At 39.3% G+C, this 20,458-nt stretch overlaps 1 protein-coding gene across 1 annotated transcript in view; it reads left to right on the top strand.

Annotated features, from left to right (window-relative positions):
- LOC128663856 (serine/threonine-protein kinase tousled-like 2) overlaps positions 1-20,458 on the top strand; it is an 894,029-nt gene that overhangs the window by 119,779 nt on the left and 753,792 nt on the right. The window contains exon 6 of the mRNA XM_053718402.1: positions 18,305-18,309. Coding sequence (XP_053574377.1) covers positions 18,305-18,309 — 5 coding nt within the window. The remainder of the gene's footprint in view (positions 1-18,304; positions 18,310-20,458) is intronic.

The following is a 20,458-nucleotide window of genomic DNA, read 5'->3' on the forward strand; positions in this document are numbered from 1 at the left end:
ACAGATTTCTGTTCTGTCTATTCTTTTGCATAAGCGTCTGGCGGATGTTCCAGACGTTCAGGCGTTTTGTCAGGCTTTAGTTAGAATCAAGCCTGTGTTTAAACCTGTTGCTCCGCCATGGAGTTTAAATTTAGTTCTTAAAGTTCTTCAAGGGGTTCCGTTTGAACCCCTGCATTCCTTAGATATCAAGCTTTTATCTTGGAAAGTTCTGTTCTTGGTAGCTATCTCTTCGGCTCGAAGAGTTTCAGTTATCTGCCTTGCAGTGTGATTCCCCTTATCTGATCTTCCATGCAGATAAGGTAGTTTTGCGTACCAAACCTGGGTTTCTTCCTAAGGTGGTATCTAATAAGAATATCAATCAGGAGATTGTTGTTCCGTCACTGTGTCCTAATCCTTCTTCAAAGATGGAACGTCTATTACACAATCTTGACGTGGTTCGTGCTTTAAAGTTTTATTTACAAGCTACTAAATATTTTCGTCAAACATCTGCATTGTTTGTTGTCTACTCTGGACAGAGGAGAGGCCAACTTCTTTCTTTTTTGGTTAAGAAGTATAATCCGCTTAGCTTATGAGACTGCTGGCCAGCAGCCTCCTGAAAGAATTACACCTCATTCCACTAGAGCGGTGGCTTCCACATGAGCTTTTAAAAATTAGGCTTCTGTGGAACAGATTTGTAAGGCGACGACTTGGTCTTCGCTTCATACTTTTTCTAAATTCTACAAATTTGATACTTTTGCTTCTTCGGAGGCTATTTTTGGGAGAAAGGTCTTACAGGCAGTGGTGCCTTCCGTTTAAGTGCCTGCCTTGTCCCTCCCTTCATCCGTGTCCTATAGCTTTGGTATTGGTATCCCACAAGTAATTGATGAATCCGTGGACTGGATACACCTTTTTTTCATATGCTAAGAGACTGTCCAGTTGTTGTTCTCCCGGTGACTCAATTTAACTAAATAATAGTGGCGACCGGGAGACGACTTTTAAAACGTCCGTGAGGGGCGGGTCTTGTGTGGCGCCAATTTATTTGCGCATCTCTTTACTAGGCTTCTGGTCATCGGAAGGAAATGGGAAGTTTTAACTAAGCACCTCTTTTTTAGTATTAACGCATATTGAAAATTTGACAGTGTGTGCGCTTAAGACAGGGATTCAGCTAAGTCAAGTATTGAGCAGTTGGGCCGACAGACACCTCAGCTGGGTCAAGCTGAGATGTAGAGGGGGTTTGAAACATTACCTACCTTTTCTGTTCAGCCATTTCTGCAAATTGAAATAAAGAAGTTACTCTTTAAAATTTAAAGAGACAGTACCGGTTAAAAGATTTAACTCTAATCCATATGTGACTCACAAAACTATACAAGGTATTTCCTTATGTTAACAAAGGAAAAAAGGCGGAGCAGCTGCACTCAAACTAAAGTAAATATTGTAAGAAAAACAGGTGCTACCTAGAAGAATATATTATAACAAACATAGCAAGAAAGTAGATACCCCAAAATAAGGGGTTTCCAAAAGTCTAGGCTAAACCAGCACAACTGTAGATAATAAAAACTCAAGAGACATAAGTGTCCAAAGTTAAAACATCCTTTAATAAATCACACATGTCACAAACATACCACATTCATACATGGGATCCCAGATAAATAAAAGTCAATGGGCTGAGAGAGAACTTCTGGTGCTCCAGGGCAAGCTGTGTAGATATATATAAGAAAATAGGGGAGTGGGGCGTGAGGGCGCTAGTGAAAGCTTAAGAAATCTGATTAGTGAATGTTTCACACAATATGTGTCTGTGTAGTCAATGTCTGCTCGACTAATTACTCTGATTATATAAAACCAAATTTTCAGTGTTTATATAAGTATATAGTTTGTGTTGTTTAACGTTTTAAGATGTAGTATGACCATAAAAAATGTGAATGAAGTGCACTGTGTAAGGAGTCTTATGCACCCAAAATTCTTTGATTATTAATATACAATACTATATAGAATCAATGTTACTCCTGGAAATTTCATACGTCTTAGATTTCGTGTTCCAAAATGTGTTCACTTACAAATTCTAAATATATCGATGTTCCAAAGTATCTAAATTCAAATACTCTATAGGTATCTCTATTTCATATAAATATATACCAAAAAACAATGAGGGGATTAAATCTTAATAAAAGTTATTTATTATAACAATATAAAATTAGATTTGATAAAGGGACGTCTCCCCAAAATGTAAAAAATAAAAACTAATATCTAATAACAATGGAATCTAAATCCTTAATAATTTATTGCAGCTCTGTATAACAAGGGAGTCTTTGCCATCAGATTTCTAAGAATTTCCAATTGCCGTATTTTCTTGACAGAAATATTTCTTGTTATGGCAATTTAAAGTTGTTACAAAGTCAGTAAGGTTGTATAGTATGCAGTCCCAAACTTAGCGGTTCAAAGTAAGGCTAGGTGAATGTTATGATACTTAGCGTATGAGTTACCTTCTCCCTTACAGCCGGTTCAGTCACTGCTGTTTTCCTCGATGCGACTGCAAACTCAGACCCGCCGCGTGTAGTCGGCGTCTGACGTCACTGCCTGGTCTTTGATCTTCTGAATACGTTACTAAGTAACAATTTGGCTCTTTCACTTTTCAGAGCCTCTGTGTTCCAACAAGATCCTGCACTTAGTGTTGTACACGCAGGAAAGGGATGCTTGAGAGATGTTATGTGGTAGTTGTTAGTAGTAGAAAATAACCCGGGTTATACTGTCATAAGTTTTCCAATTGCTTAGAATAAAAAGCTTTTTGAACAGTCACTTAGTACCACTGAGGGTCACAGGAATCACTGGAAGCCACCAAGGGTCACAAGGGTCGACGCGTTTCGCTCTTATTCAGAGCTTTATCAAGATACTTGAGTCCTGAGTGATGATATTTATAGTTGATGCCAGACTTTGATTGGTTAGTCCTTCAAATGATTAAAGGTGGAATTTTTTTTTATAAGAAGCACATAGGCTCCTCAATGATAACAAAACCTATAAAAAATTAGAACTAGACCCAACAGAAAAATTCAACAAAAACCTTAATAAACTGTTATCAGAAGGTAAAAAATCAGGTATACTTAACAACAAAGAACTAGAATTTCTAACTCCAAAATTCCCTAGGATCCCAATATTTTATTTTCTGCCGAAAATTCACAAATGTTTAGTTAATCCCCCCCGGCAGACCAATTATCTCTGGTATCGATTCCCCATCAGCAAATTTATCAAAATATGTAGACACCTTTTTGCAAAAACACGTAAAAGAGCTAAAGTCTTATCTCAAAGACTCAACTCAGGTCCTCAATTTATTAAAAAACATTAAATGGAAAAATATGATTTTAGCCACTTTCGATGTTACTTCGTTATATACTGTCATTAATCACTCCAAAGGCATACAAGCAGTTGATTCCTTCTTAAAATCAGATTCCAATATGACAGACCAACAAAGAACCTTTATTCTAAAAAGCATTAGATACATTTTAGAAAATAATTATTTTTCCTTTAACCAGAAATTTTTCTTACAAACAGAAGGTACGGCTATGGGCACAAGGTTTGCGCCTAGCTATGCCAACCTCTTCATGGGTTCTTGGGAAAATGATTTCTTCAGAGATGATGGCTATGGCGCAAACCTTGTGCTCTACAAGAGGTATATAGACGACCTGCTTATAATTTGGGAAGGAACAGAACAGGATTTAACTAAAATGTTAAACAATATGAATAACAATAATTTAGGCCTAAAATTCACGTCTAACTGGAGTAAAAGTTCGATAACATTTTTAGATTTGGAAATTATGGTTATAGATGAACTAATAGAAACTAGAACACATTTTAAAAAAACCGATTCAAATAACTACATACACTCCAAAAGTTGTCATCTAGAAACTTGGAAAAAAAGTATTCCAACAGGCCAATACTTAAGAATAAAGAAAAATTGTTCTAGAACCATAGATTTTGAGAATCAATCAAAATTATTAACAGATAGATTTCTATCTAGAGGGTATAATAGAGAAACTACTAATAAAGCTGAGGAGAGAGCCAGGAATACAGAAAGGGATAATCTATTAATGTACAAAGAAAAACAAAATGATCCTGAAGATAAAATTAAAACACCATTTATTACTGATTATCATGATGATCATAATATAATAAAAAGAATAGTAAAAAAACACTGGCACCTTATTAAGGAAGATGACATCTTGGGAGATAAGATCTCTGAAACACCAAATTTCATATTTAGAAAAGCAACCAATCTGAAGAATTTACTAGCTCCCAGTGAGTTCAAACCACCTAAAAAGACATATTTTAAACAAAAAGATCTGAATGGAAAAGCAATTGCAGGCTTTTTTCCATGTTATTCATGTAAAGCTTGCAAACACAGCAAAAAGCTAAACAATATTAAAATTAATGGGGGGGCGGAGCCAACTGTGAAGCTGTTGGGACGCAAATCCTAGCAGCTCCGGCTACTTTAAATATAATGTAAGAATTTAAAGACCGTACAAGCCTATATATTGGTACAAAAAGAAAATTAATTAGCATGGACGACCTATGCATTGAATATCATAGCGAATAATACTACATTGACGACACCTTTCAAGCATCGGGTGTAAATTGCTGACTAGAGGTCCGGGAAGCCGCCATCTTTCAGCCTACGCAGTGCTTGCAGGAAAGAACGAGATTACTAAAGGGCTGTTAAACTCTTTATAAATTGGTCATCTGCCTTCATATTTAACCATGGGCACTGCGGAGCAAGTTATGGAGAGGATGCACTGCTTTTTAGATGGCTATCGCAATGTGTTTAAATGCTTTATCACATTGGCGCCCCAGCAGACGGAAGTGTTGCCTGTTGCTCGCACTAATCACGCTCCCGCTACTGTTGTTACCCCCAAGAGGGACGACACTTTGGGGCCCCAACGTTCCTCACCCGTTTGGCACCAGCTGCGGCATACTTTGGGAGTGGAGAATATGGAGGCGGTCTGCTCGGACAGATTGGATGGTGGAGGCGGTCCATCTAGAACGGAACACTCAATACCTCTGGGCACTGTGAGTGTTATCCCCGCAGCATCAGTCACAACAGCTCAGGGCCTCCCGACACGACATCAAGTATTCCCTACTCTGGCCCGTGGTGGCTTGTTTGGTCTGGGACATGCAGGTCGGACCGGCGAGAAGGCAGTTCGAGGCGGATCCTACCGTATAGTGTCAGAACTCTTTCCACTCTCTGACTGCTCTACCCAGCCTGGCTTCATTGCCACAGTTCAAAGTTTTGGACCCCATGATTGCCTTGAGAGGGGTATTCTGAAAGTTGGAGTGGGCTAAACTCTCCCTGTCTCCGGCCCTGTGAGCTGGGGTGGGGTGAAGAATTTCGCCCTTTTTGTTTACCTTGTCATTACATTCTCAACCTGGTTAATGAAGAGACTGTAAGTGACAATGAGCGCCTGCTTTGGACTTATCATACTGACTTACTTAGCTAATGTTATTTGCCTACACTTTGCCTTATAAGGACAGAGGGACACAGTCAGGTTCTTCACGCTATTTCACGCTAAAATGCTAGCGCTATTATATATGCCCTACTGCCTATTAACTGTTGATTAACACATTAGACATATTGCTATACAGATATGTTTGTCTCCAATCTTCTCTCACTTTCATATTGTAAATAGGTTCTGTCCATAATTGAGCAAAGTTTGTTCCCCATATTGTTGTTCTATTATGTGAAAAATAGTACTGCCATACTTTTCTGTCTGTATTTCTGCCCTAACTTGATATAATCATCTGGGAGTTGCTTCAGTTGATATGCTCTACCCTGCTTTATAGCCCTAAATCATTTAAATCACTTATATTACTATACATTACACTCCGATTTTTTTTGTATTTATATCCATATTGGTTAGTGTAGTCACCATTCTCTACTACTGGAGGGGAGTAGAGATTAGCTTTACTTCAAACACAGCACATATTCATCTAAATTTAACTTACATTATATGTCACTTGGGACTGCTTTAAGATGCCTACTTGTATACATATTACGTTACCCTTTACAGATTGCTTATTTATCTATGTAGCCCCTGATGGGTTTACTATATTATACTGATTAGCCCTCTTCTGTCACAATACATAGCTCTCCCAAGTTAGCAGCTACGCGCGCTCTCACACACATAGATAACCCCAACAAAACCACTTTAATAACCAGGCTAGAGACAAGAAACAGCTTACTATTTGGATGTACCTAACTCTTAATTTAAGCGTTTTACCTGCCCGTGGGCATAGGGCCCATGCCCGGGTGCGGGTTCTCACAATCTCACACTATCTTTTATAAACTAATTTTGAAGGTTTAACTGTTTTCCAGTTTGGATGTTTTCTATGTCCCTGTGTATCCTTGCTGAAGGTTGTTGCAACAGTAATTTTTCACTCTCTCTCTCCCAGTTAGAGATTAGAGAAATCTTCCTATGCATTTGTAACCCTAACTTCTTTAGACCCCCTCCTCGGAATTATATTAGCTAACTTTTTCCCAATCTGCTATCCCTACTATAGATCGATAGACCTGAAGGGAGGCTGAAAGTTATAATTTATCTATCAATAAGCTTTCGATGTTTAGTTGGTGGGCATCTTACTGAGTGCTCTCCTGATCTATTTCAAGGCATAGAGTATCAACTTACAACTTGCTAGTATGGTTATAGATACACTATGACACATTGCACTAGTACTTTTATGGTTTTATTTTACACATCGTTCAGCATTTTGAGTTGATTGCAATTGTAGGGTGTGCCCCACATATCACAATTACTGGGTTAGACATGATTAAAGTTCAGTACCTATGAAAAAGAAGCTCTGGTTAACTATACATAATGACCTCCGCACCCCCCCCCCCCCATACTATAGTACTCAGGATAGGCTGGATTCATCCTGAGTCTTTAAAGCGGTTTCTCTCGTCACAAAACCGCAATTAATCTATGATCTTAATATCTATATCTCTACGTATTATATATAAGCAATATTGTGTTCACTGAATTTCAGCTATTTCAATAATTGTACTATCTGGAACTAATATTGTAAAGAGTCAGCATTTTCATATAAGAGATACCAGTTGGTGTTAACAATGTAATATATTTCTCTTCTTTCTTCTATATGGTTGCTCTACTTTAGAGCTTATTGCTTATTTCCTATGTCTTCATATGTTATAGAATATATATGTATTATGTGAGCTCTATTTCTAATAGTTGCAAAACAAAGAAAAATATTTGAAAATATGAGGTTCATTTTATACGTGCTTCCAATTGTCCTGTGATGTAATCTGTATGCTTGTATAATACTTCTTTCAGGACATCTGATGTGATTTTTATTTCTGTGTCATTGTAGTGGTTGATGTTTTGTTTTTTATTGTATATCAAACCTCAATAAAAAAAATCATTTAAACAAAAATATTAAAATTAATAAAATAGAGAAACCTTTCATAATTAAAGATATAATAAGGTGCACGACGAAGAATGTAATATACATCCTGAAATGTTCTTGCAACCTCTTCTATCTAGGTGAAACAAAAAGAATGGTAAAGGATAGAATCAGAGAACACTTAAATAACATAAAAAATGGGATCGATGATACACATCTTTACAAACATTTCAAAACAGTCCATAAAGGGAATAATAAAGATCTGTCATACTGGGGTATAAAGAAAGTACACAAACATTGGAGAGGAGGAAATCTTGAAAAAAAATTATTGATCAAGGAAGCAGAATTAATATATAAATATGACACACTATACCCTAGAGGCCTGAATTCTGAATTAGGTCTTTCCCCCTTTCTATTCGAATAATACCATAAATCATCCCCTAATAATACTTTAATCAATTCACATAACTAGTAGACACCGTATATAATATATATTTTTTATAATGAATTATGGATTTTACACTATTCAGTTAATTTATTATTTAAATGTTTTAAAATATGGAATGTGCAATAGTTTACTTAGGGTTTTGGATTAACATCTACTGGATATGTCGGCTAATTTTATAATTTAAAATAGATATATTAGAGGTTTAATTTTATTTCAAAATTTTTATCTTATAACATATGTTTATTTTATAATCATTTTATGCATAACGAGCAAGTACTATAATAGCAAAACAAGGGAGAGAAATTATTCATTATGATACAAGTATGAGTTTTCCAAAAAATTCTACCTTAACAGAATGTGAGTTAAAAAATTCCACCTTTAATCATTTGAAGGACTAACCAATCAAAGTCTGGCATCAACTATAAATATCATCACTCAGGACTCACAAGTATCTTGATAAAGCTCTGAATAAGAGCGAAACGCGTCGACCCTTGGTGGCTTCCAGTGATTCCTGTGACCCTCAGTGGTACTAAGTGACTGTTCAAAAAGCTTTTTATTCTAAGCAATTGGAAAACTGTTATGACAGTATAACCCGGGTTATTTTCTACTACTAACAACTACCACATAACATCTCTCAAGCATCCCTTTCCTGCGTGTACAACACTAAGTGCAGGATCTTGTTGGAACACAGAGGCTCTGAAAAGTGAAAGAGCCAAATTGTTACTTAGTAACGTATTCAGAAGATCAAAGACCAGGCAGTGACGTCAGACGCCGACTACACGCGGCGGGTCTGAGTTTGCAGTCGCATCGAGGAAAACAGCAGTGACTGAACCGGCTGTAAGGGAGAAGGTAACTCATACGCTAAGTATCATAACATTCACCTAGCCTTACTTTGAACCGCTAAGTTTGGGACTGCATACTATACAACCTTACTGACTTTGTAACAACTTTAAATTGCCATAACAAGAAATATTTCTGTCAAGAAAATACGGCAATTGGAAATTCTTAGAAATCTGATGGCAAAGACTCCCTTGTTATACAGAGCTGCAATAAATTATTAAGGATTTAGATTCCATTGTTATTAGATATTAGTTTTTATTTTTTACATTTTGGGGAGACGTCCCTTTATCAAATCTAATTTTATATTGTTATAATAAATAACTTTTATTAAGATTTAATCTCCTCTTTGTTTTTTTGGTATATATTTTTATGAAATAGAGATACCTATAGAGTATTTGAATTTAGATACTTTGGAACATCGATATATTTAGAATTTGTAAGTGAACACATTTTGGAACACGAAATCTAAGACGTATGAAATTTCCAGGAGTAACATTGATTCTATATAGTATTGTATATTAATAATCAAAGAATTTTGGGTGCATAAGACTCATTACACAGTGCACTTCATTCACATTTTTTATGGTCATACTACATCTTAAAACGTTAAACAACACAAACTATATACTTATATAAATAAACACTGAAAATTTGGTTTTATATAATCAGAGTAATTAGTCGAGCAGACATTGACTACACAGACACATATTGTGTGAAACATTCACTAATCAGATTTCTTAAGCTTTCACTAGCGCCCTCACGCCCCACTCCCCTATTTTCGTATAAACACAAAATAAGTCTGAAGGACTCATTTACTGTGAGGTGTTTGGAATCACTGTTTCCAGCGCTCTACTTACTCCACTCACACCTAGATATATATAAGCCAAAGTTGTTAAATATTTGTAATCCACAAAAGTAATGGTTCTTAGAAAGTCCCCAAAGTGCCGCTCAGCCGAACTAGCCGGACCAAATCCCCGACCCAAGAACGTGATCAAATCACTTGTGAAGCATACCTTAGAAGCCGTGCGTGTATACGATATTCACAGGTGCAGGAACCGTCATGTCCTTGTTTGCAAAGAATGGTAAGTAATACTACCTGTGTCCATGACGCCAACGGCAAAATCTTCAATGCTTAAGTGAGACGTGGTCTTCCAGGGCAGGTCAGAGCTAGCCGGGATCCAATGATGCGATGAACTGAAAAGCTGCAAAGAACCGACGAGTCTGAACGCTCTTTTCACTCCTTTACATAGTGCAGCGTGGAGCTTCTTCCGGGTGCTGACGTCACCTAAGTTAGAGTATCCTTTTATTGGTACACACTGTTTGCCGGATATTTCTTGATTCGTTGACAAACTTGTCAATCATGCTTTGGCTGTTTACATTGTAACAAGTCCGGACTTTTGCCCAATCGTACAATCGTAACATTTCAAAGCTGGTATAACGTTTATTACAATGTTTAAAATACTTGATAAAATATCCAACTTAGAAATAAATTTGTTACGTTAAAGAAGCCTAAATTGGTACCATAAGAGATTCAAAACATTCAAACACACATTCACAATATAAACAAACATCCATAATTAAAATTCAAAATTAATCTTTATTTTCATTAATGAATATTTTAAATTCAAAAGCTTTAATTTATTGTAATATTTTTATAATATAAATTAGTGCATAAATGTGTGCAATTTTAACAGACCACAAAGGGAGAAAAGTTCTCCATTTGTATTAATACTTGCAGTAAGATTTACAAAAAGGAAGAATTTGTAAAACACAATTATTTACATAAGAAGATTCCAAAATACTTTACTGGTCAATGTACAGATATAGGGATTCCTAACCCAAAAAAGAGGCAAATTTCAGCTTCTCATTGAGACCATTTGGTGATAGTGTATTCAATCTATGCGTCCATCTAGTCTCTTTTTGTAATAAAATCGTATCGATGTCACCTCCACGTGCACTTAACTTAACAGACTCTATTCCAATAAATTGAAGATCATCAGTTTTAGATCTGAGACTGAGCAAAATGTCTTGCTACTGGACTGTCTACATCACAATATTTAATGTCATCTCTATGTTCAGTAATACGAGATCAAAGTTCTCTAAAAGTTTTTCCTACATAACTTTTTACATGAACAAGAAAGGAGATATATTACTCCTTTAGTGGAGCAATTAATAAAAGAGTTGATTTTATATGTAACCCCTGTATTCATACTAAATGTCTTGGTTTTACACATGAATTGGCAGCATACACAGTGGCTGCAAGGTGAACTTCCAACCATTTTCTGGGCAGCATGTTCTAGCCAGTTGCCTGTAGGGACTCTATTAAATTCGCTCTTCACAAGAATATCTTTTAAATTAGGTCTTCTCGCTGTCATAAGCGGGTAATCACCCACATATTCATGGAGTGTATTGTCATTAGTCAGTAAGTGCCAATTTTTACTTAAGATAGATCTTACCTTGCCCCAATGTGCGTTATATTTGGTAATAAATCTAATCTTGGTATCGTCCTTTCTCTTGTAAAGGTGTATCCAGTCCACGGGTACATCCATTACTTGTGGGATATTCTCCTTCCCAACAGGAAGTTGCAAGAGGACACCCACAGCAGAGCTGTCTATATAGCTCCTCCCCTAACTGCCACCCCCAGTCATTCTCATGCAACTCTCGACAAGAAAGGAAGTTTCAAGAGATATGTGGTGACTTAGTGTAGTTTTTATCTTCAATCAAGAGTTTATTTTTAAACGGTACCGGCGTTGTACTGTTTTACTCTCAGGCAGAAATTGGGAGAAGAATCTGCCTGGAGGTTGATGATCTTAGCGGTTTGTAACTAAGGTCCATTGCTGTTCTCACACATAACTGAAGAGTATGGAAAGAAAACTTCAGTTGGGGGGACGGTTTGCAGATCACCTGCATTGAGGTATGTTCAGTATATTTTTTTCTAGAGAGATAATGTCAGGTCTCCCTGTACCTTTAACTACTTTGTCCCGCCTCTCATCACCTTCCCATAAAGGTTTGATGCTTACAACTGAATTTTGCTTGTTTATTGAAGTTAGTTTGCTTTCTCAGCTACCTGCAAACTCCCAGTCTATGCAAGTGGGTTCTACTTCAATAAAAGCTCCTGGATTCTTTGCTAAACCAATCTAAAGATCTACTTCTAAAAGCTTTCAAGATATTTCAAAAACCCACAGCCTTAAACTCTATCTAGAGTGAAGTTATTTTACTTAAAGCCTGCTACTTGATTTCTGCAGCTGAACCACAGCATCAAGCCGCCCTGCATTTGTTTTCTACATTTAAAGCCGCCTGTATCAACTGCCAACTAAATTCACACTGCTAACAGCCGGAACCGCAAGTATTTCTTTATAATAACTTCTGGATACAGCCTGTATAGATTTTGTAAATACATCTAGCATTACCTTGTTTATATCTGAATCATTGTCTGCAACAATTAACACTGCTGTTCTGTGAGGTTAACACTGGTCTCCACATTCACCTGTGTGCTTAAAAGAGACTGCTATTTCTTCTGTTATGTGTGATCAGTCCACGGGTCATCATTACTTCTGGGATATAACTCCTCCCCAACAGGAAATGCAAGAGGATTCACCCAGCAGAGCTGCATATAGCTCCTCCCCTCTACGTCAGTCCCAGTCATTCTCTTGCACCCAACGACTAGATAGGATGTGTGAGAGGACTATGGTGATTATACTTAGTTTTTATGACTTCAATCAAAAGTTTGTTATTTTACAATAGCACCGGAGCGTGTTATTACTTCTCTGGCAGAGTTTGAGGAAGAATCTGCCAGAGTTTTTTACTATGATTTTAACCGGAGTTGTTAAGATCATATTGCTGTTCTCGGCCATCTGAGGGAGGTAAAGGCTTCAGATCAGGGGACAGCGGGCAGATGAATCTGCATTGAGGTATGTAGCAGTTTTTATTTTCTGAATGGAATTGATAAGAAAATCCTGCCATACCGTTAAAATGACATGTATGTATACACTTCAGTATTCTGGGGATGGTATTTCACCGGAACTACTCTGTTAAAGGTCACTAATCCTTTTAATAACTATTTATCATGTTAAACGTTTTTGCTGGAATGTAGAATCGTTTACATTGCTGAGGTACTGTGTGAATAAATATTTGGGCATTATTTTCCACTTGGCAGCCTTTTTTGCTTTTATTTGTGACAGTTTCGTTTCTCTTCACTGCTGTGTGGGAGAGGGAGGGGCCGTTTTTGGCGCTCTTTGCTACGCATCAAAAAATTCCAGTCAGTTACTTTTATATTTCCTGCATGATCCGGTTCATCTCTGACAGATCTCAGGGGTCTTCAAACTTCTTTGAAGGGAGGTAAATTCTCTCAGCAGAGCTGTGAGAATTCTTATAGTGACTGTGAATAAAAACGTTGCTTTGTATTTTTTATGTCAAATTTAATTATTGTTATTTTACTAATGGGAACAAACCTTTGCTAAAAGTTGTGTTGTTTTAAAGTTTGATGCTATAACTGTTTTTCAGTTCATTATTTCAACTGTCATTTAATCGTTTAGTACCTCTTTGAGGCACAGTACGTTTTTGCTAAAAAAGATTATAACCAAGTTGTAAGTTGTTTTGCTAGTGTGTTAAACATGTCTGACTCAGAGGAAGATATCTGTGTCATTTGTTCCAATGCCAAGGTGGAGCCCAATAGAAATTTATGTACTAACTGTATTGATGCTACTTTAAATAAAAGTCAATCTGTACAATGTGAACAAATTTCACCAAACAGCGAGGGGAGAGTTATGCCGACTAACTCGCCTCACGCGGCAGTACCTGCATCTCCCGCCCGGGAGGTGCGTGATATTATGGCGCCTAGTACATCTGGGCGGCCATTACAGATAACATTACAAGATATGGCTACTGTTATGACTGAAGTTTTGTCTAAATTACCAGAACTAAGAGGCAAGCGTGATCACTCTGGGGTGAGAACAGAGTGCGCTGACAATACTAGGGCCATGTCTGATACTGCGTCACAGCTCGCAGAGCATGAGGACGGAGAGCTTCATTCTGTGGGTGACGGTTCTGATCCAAACAGATTGGATTCAGATATTTCAAATTTTAAATTTAAATTGGAAAACCTCCGTGTATTACTAGGGGAGGTCTTAGCAGCTCTTAATGATTGTAACACCGTTGCAATACCAGAGAAACTGTGTAGGTTGGATAAATACTTTGCGGTACCGGCGAGTACTGACGTTTTTCCTATACCTAAGAGACTAACTGAAATTGTTACTAAGGAGTGGGATAGACCCGGTGTGCCGTTCTCACCCCCTCCAATATTTAGAAAGATGTTTCCAATAGACGCCACCACTCGGGACTTATGGCAAACGGTCCCCAAGGTGGAGGGAGCAGTTTCTACTTTAGCTAAGCGTACCACTATCCCGGTGGAGGATAGCTGTGCTTTTTCAGATCCAATGGATAAAAAATTAGAGGGTTACCTTAAGAAAATGTTTGTTCAACAAGGTTTTATATTGCAACCCCTTGCATGTATCGCGCCGATTACGGCTGCGGCAGCATTTTGGATTGAGTCTCTGGAAGAGAACCTTAGTTCATCTACGCTAGACGACATTACGGACAGGCTTAGAGTCCTTAAACTAGCTAATTCTTTCATTTCGGAGGCCGTAGTACATTTAACCAAACTTACGGCTAAGAACTCAGGATTCGCCATACAGGCACGTAGGGCGCTGTGGCTAAAATCCTGGTCAGCCGATGTTACTTCTAAGTCCAAATTACTTAATATACCTTTCAAGGGGCAGTCTTTATTTGGGCCCGGTTTGAAAGAAATTATCGCTGACATTACAGGAGGTAAGGGCCACGCCCTACCTCAAGACAAAGCCAAAGCTAAGGCTAGACAGTCTAATTTTCGTCCCTTTCGGAATTTCAAAACAGGAGCAGCATCAACCTCCACTGCACCAAAACAGGAGGGAGCTGTTGCTCGTTACAGGCAAGGCTGGAAGCCTAACCAGTCCTGGAACAAGAGCAAGCAGGCCAGGAAACCTGCTGCTGCCCCAAAGACAGCATGAATCGAGAGCCCCCGATCCGGGACCGGATCTAGTGGGGGGCAGACTTTCTCTCTTCGCCCAGGCCTGGGCAAGAGATGTTCAGGATCCCTGGGCACTAGAGATCATATCTCAGGGATACCTTCTAGACTTCAAATTATCTCCCCCAAGAGGGAGATTTCATCTGTCAAGGTTGTCAACAAACCAGATAAAGAAAGAGGCGTTTCTACGCTGTGTACAAGATCTGTTATTAATGGGAGTGATCCATCCGGTTCCGCGGTCGGAACAAGGACAAGGGTTCTACTCAAACCTGTTTGTGGTTCCCAAAAAAGAGGGAACTTTCAGGCCAATCTTAGATTTAAAGATTCTAAACAAATTCCTAAGAGTTCCATCCTTCAAAATGGAAACTATTCGGACAATCTTACCCATGATCCAAAAGGGTCAGTACATGACCACAGTGGATTTAAAAGATGCTTACCTTCACATACCGATCCACAAAGATCATCACCGGTATCTAAGGTTTGCCTTCTTAGACAGGCACTACCAGTTTGTAGCTCTTCCATTCGGATTGGCTACGGCTCCAAGAATCTTCACAAAGGTTCTGGGTGCCCTTCTGGCGGTACTAAGACCGCGAGGGATTTCGGTAGCTCCGTACCTAGACGACATTCTAATACAAGCTTCAAGCTTTCAGACTGCCAAGTCTCATACAGAGTTAGTTCTGGCATTTCTAAGGTCGCATGGATGGAAAGTGAACGAAAAGAAGAGTTCTCTTTTTCCTCTCACAAGAGTTCCATTCTTGGGGACTCTTATAGATTCTGTAGAAATGAAGATTTACCTGACAGAAGACAGGTTAACAAAGCTTCAAAATGCATGCCGTGTCCTTCATTCCATTCAACACCCGTCAGTAGCTCAATGCATGGAGGTGATCGGCTTAATGGTAGCGGCAATGGACATAGTACCTTTTGCACGCCTACACCTCAGACCGCTGCAATTGTGCATGCTAAGTCAGTGGAATGGGGATTACTCAGATTTGTCCCCTACTCTGAATCTGAATCAAGAGACCAGAAATTCTCTTCTATGGTGGCTTTATCGGCCACACCTGTCCAGGGGGATGCCATTCAGCAGGCCAGACTGGACAATTGTAACAACAGACGCCAGCCTACTAGGTTGGGGCGCTGTCTGGAATTCTCTGAAGGCTCAGGGACTATGGAATCAGGAGGAGAGTCTCCTTCCAATAAACATTCTGGAATTGAGAGCAGTTCTCAATGCCCTTCTGGCTTGGCCCCAATTAACAACTCGGGGGTTCATCAGGTTTCAGTCGGACAACATCACGACTGTAGCTTACATCAACCATCAGGGAGGGACAAGAAGCTCCCTAGCAATGATGGAAGTATCAAAGATAATTCGCTGGGCAGAGTCTCACTCTTGCCACCTGTCAGCAATCCACATCCCGGGAGTGGAGAACTGGGAGGCGGATTTCTTGAGTCGCCAGACTTTTCATCCGGGGGAGTGGGAACTTCATCCGGAGGTCTTTGCCCAAATACTTCGACGTTGGGGCAAACCAGAGATAGATCTCATGGCGTCTCGCCAGAACGCCAAACTTCCTCACTACGGGTCCAGATCCAGGGATCCGGGAGCGGTTCTGATAGATGCTTTGACAGCACCTTGGAACTTCGGGATGGCTTATGTGTTTCCACCCTTCCCGCTGCTTCCTCGATTGATTGCCAAAATCAAACAGGAGAGAGCATCAGTGATTCTAATAGCGCCTGCATGGCCACGCAGGACTTGGTATGCAGATCTAGTGGACATGTCATCCTGTCCGCCTTGGTCTCTACCTCTAAGACAGGACCTTCTGATACAGGGTCCATTCAAACATCAAAATCTAAATTCTCTGAAGCTGACTGCTTGGAAATTGAACGCTTGATTTTATCAAAACGTGGTTTTTCTGAGTCGGTTATTGATACCCTGATACAGGCTAGGAAGCCTGTTACCAGAAGGATTTACCATAAAATATGGCGTAAATACCTATACTGGTGCGAATCCAAAGGTTACTCCTGGAGTAAGGTTAGGATCGCTAGGATATTGTCTTTTCTACAAGAAGGTTTAGAAAAGGGTTTATCAGCTAGTTCATTAAAGGGACAGATTTCAGCTCTGTCCATCTTGCTACACAGGCGTCTGTCAGAAAATCCAGACGTCCAGGCTTTTTGTCAGGCTTTAGCTAGGATCAAGCCTGTGTTTAAAGCTGTTGCTCCGCCATGGAGTTTAAACTTAGTTCTTAACGTTTTACAAGGTGTTCCGTTTGAACCCCTTCATTCCATTGATATAAAATTGTTATCTTGGAAAGTTCTGTTTTTAATGGCTATTTCCTCGGCTCGAAGAGTCTCTGAGTTATCAGCCTTACATTGTGATTCTCCTTATCTGATTTTTCACTCAGACAAGGTGGTTCTGCGTACTAAACCTGGGTTCTTACCTAAGGTAGTCACTAACAGGAATATCAATCAAGAGATTGTTGTTCCATCCTTGTGTCCAAATCCTTCTTCAAAGAAGGAACGTCTTCTACACAATCTGGATGTAGTTCGTGCCCTCAAGTTCTACTTGCAGGCAACTAAAGATTTTCGCCAAACTTCTTCCCTGTTTGTCGTTTATTCTGGACAGAGGAGAGGTCAAAAAGCTTCTGCTACCTCTCTCTCTTTTTGGCTTCGTAGCATAATACGTTTAGCCTATGAGACTGCTGGACAGCAGCCTCCTGAAAGAATTACAGCCCACTCCACTAGAGCTGTGGCTTCCACTTGGGCCTTTAAGAATGAGGCCTCTGTTGAACAGATTTGCAAGGCTGCAACTTGGTCTTCGCTTCATACTTTTTCCAAATTTTACAAATTTGACACTTTTGCTTCTTCGGAGGCTATTTTTGGGAGAAAGGTTCTTCAGGCAGTGGTTCCTTCTGTATAATGAGCCTGCCTATCCCTCCCGTCATCCGTGTACTTTTGCTTTGGTATTGGTATCCCAGAAGTAATGATGACCCGTGGACTGATCACACATAACAGAAGAAAACATAATTTATGCTTACCTGATAAATTCCTTTCTTCTGTTGTGTGATCAGTCCACGGCCCGCCCTGTTTTAAGGCAGGTAAATATTTTTTAAATTATACTCCAGTCACCACTTCACCCTTGGTTACTCCTTTCTCGTTGATTCTTGGTCGAATGACTGGGACTGACGTAGAGGGGAGGAGCTATATGCAGCTCTGCTGGGTGAATCCTCTTGCATTTCCTGTTGGGGAGGAGTTATATCCCAGAAGTAATGATGACCCGTGGACTGATCACACAACAGAAGAAAGGAATTTATCAGGTAAGCATAAATTATGTTTTTTTCTGTGTTAAAAGGCAACCTTTACTCTTACTTGCATCAGTTGCTAATAACAATGTTTTTTAGTTATTTTCTGTAATTCATGTCTGCTGCATATCTTTAACAAGCTATCTTAAGCAAACACTGAAAAAAGGCTTATTGCTACAAATAACTTCACTGAAATTAATTAAGTGTGTCTTGCTGACATTTCACTGCTACAAATAAAAGTGCTGTTCTAACATTGTCTTCACTCATAAAGAAAAACATTGTGAGTTGAAGTAAAGGAGCAGCTACAAATTCAATATTTTATTGAATTATAAAAGCAGTCATAACAGATAAGGTCTAGAAAATGCTGACAGTGCTTGGTATATTTGAGGTAAGCCTGATACAGTGATTTAACAACGACTGGGATCATGCTTACAAGATAAGGGTAATATTAATGTTAACTCTCATATTACTGTAAAAACGTTTGCATAACTTACAGAAAAAACGTTTTTTCTCTGAGGGTGATAAATCTTTATTTGGGGCCTAGTTTTTCACATGGCTTGTTAGATTATTCCTAGGAGTACTTTTTTAAGGCCCTCTGACATTAAGTGCATGATGGGAGGGGCCTATTTTCACGCACTTTATGCACAGTTGATATTCAGACTGAGACATCCAGCTTCCCTAAAGGAGTCCTGGCATCTAGGACCTCTCTAGAGGGGTTTTTTTTCCTGCAAAAATCATGTTTAATGGCAGGTAGGAGCCACAGCAGAGCTGTGGCAGTGTGTTTGGCTGTTTTTTAACGGTTTTACCATTTTTCTAATCCGGTTTGGGGCCTAAGGGGTCAATCATCCATTTGCAAGTGGGTGCAATGCTGCTTTAGTCTCTTATACACACTGTAAAAATTTCGTAGAGTTTACTACTTTTTAACACTGTTTTCCAGTTTATGTGGTAGTTTTTTTCTCTTAAAGGCACAGTACCGTTTTTGTTTAATTGCTTTTTCACATTTATTAAAGTGTTTTCCAAGCTTGCTGGTCTCATTACTAGTCTGTTAAACATGTCTGACATAGAGGAAACTCCTTGTTCATTATGTTTAGAAGCCATTGTGGAACCCCCTCTTAGAATGTGTACCAAATGCACTGACCTTTCTATAAGTTATAAAGACCATATTATGGGTTTTAAAGATTTATCACCAGAGGTTTCTCAGACTGACAAAAGGGAGGTTAAACCACCTAGCTCTCCCAATGTGTCAGAACCTATATCTCCCGCGCAAGTGACGCCAAGTACATCTGGCGCGTCCAATGCGTTTACCTTACAAGACATGGCGGCAGTTATGAATTATACCCTCACAGAGGTATTGTCCAAACTGCCAGGGTTACAAGGAAAGCGAGACAGCTCTGGGGCTAGAACAAATACAGAGCTTTCTGACGCTTTAGTAGCTATGTCTGATATACCCTCACAATGTACAGAAGCCGAAGCAGGAGAGCTTCTATCTGTGGGTGACATTTCTGATTCAGGGAAGGCGTTACTTCAGTCTGACTCTGAAATGACAGCATTTAAATTTAAGCTTGAACACCTCCACTTGTTGCTCAGGGAGGTTTTATCAACTCTGGATGACTGTGACACCATTGTAGTCCCAGAGAAATTGTGTAAAATGGACAAATACTTTGCAGTGCCTGTTTACACTGATGTTTTTCCAATCACTAAGAGGTTTTCAGAAATTATTACGAAGGAATGGGATAGACCAGGTGTACCGTTCTCTCCTGCTTTTAAAAAGATGTTTCCCATAGATGCCGCTACACGGGACTCGTGGCAGACGGTCCCTAAGGTGGAGGGAGCAGTCTCTACCCTAGCTAAGCGTACAACTATCCCCGTCGAGGACAGTTGTGCTTTCCTAGATCCAATGGATAAAAAATTAGAGGGTTTCCTTAAGAAAATCTTTATACAACAAGGTTTTTATTCTCCAGCCTCTTGCATGCATTGCCTCAGTCACTGCTGCAGCGGCTTTCTGGTTCGAGTCTCTTGAAGAGGCTCTACAGGTGGAGACCCCGTTGGATGATATCCTAGACAGGCTTAAAGCTCTTAAGTTAGCCAATTCATTTATTTCTGACGCCGTTTTTCATTTAACAAAGCTAACGGCTAAGAATTCAGGTTTTGCCATTCAGGCACGTAGGGCGCTATGGCTTAAATGCTGGTCAGCTAACGTTACTTCAAAGTCTAAGCTTCTCAACATCCCCTTCAAAGGGCAGACCTTATTCGGGCCTGGACTGAAGGAGATCATTTCTGATATTACTGGAGGAAAAGGCCACGCCCTTCCCCAGGATAGGTCCAACAAATTAAGGACCAAACAGACTAATTTTCGTTCCTTTCGAAACTTCAAGAGTGGCGCAGCTTCAACTTCCTCTACTGAAAAACAAGAAGGAAATTTTGCCCAGTCCAAGCCAG

Source organism: Bombina bombina, chromosome 1, assembly GCF_027579735.1.
Source record: "Bombina bombina isolate aBomBom1 chromosome 1, aBomBom1.pri, whole genome shotgun sequence".
In the NCBI taxonomy this organism is placed as follows: Eukaryota; Metazoa; Chordata; class Amphibia; order Anura; family Bombinatoridae; genus Bombina; species Bombina bombina.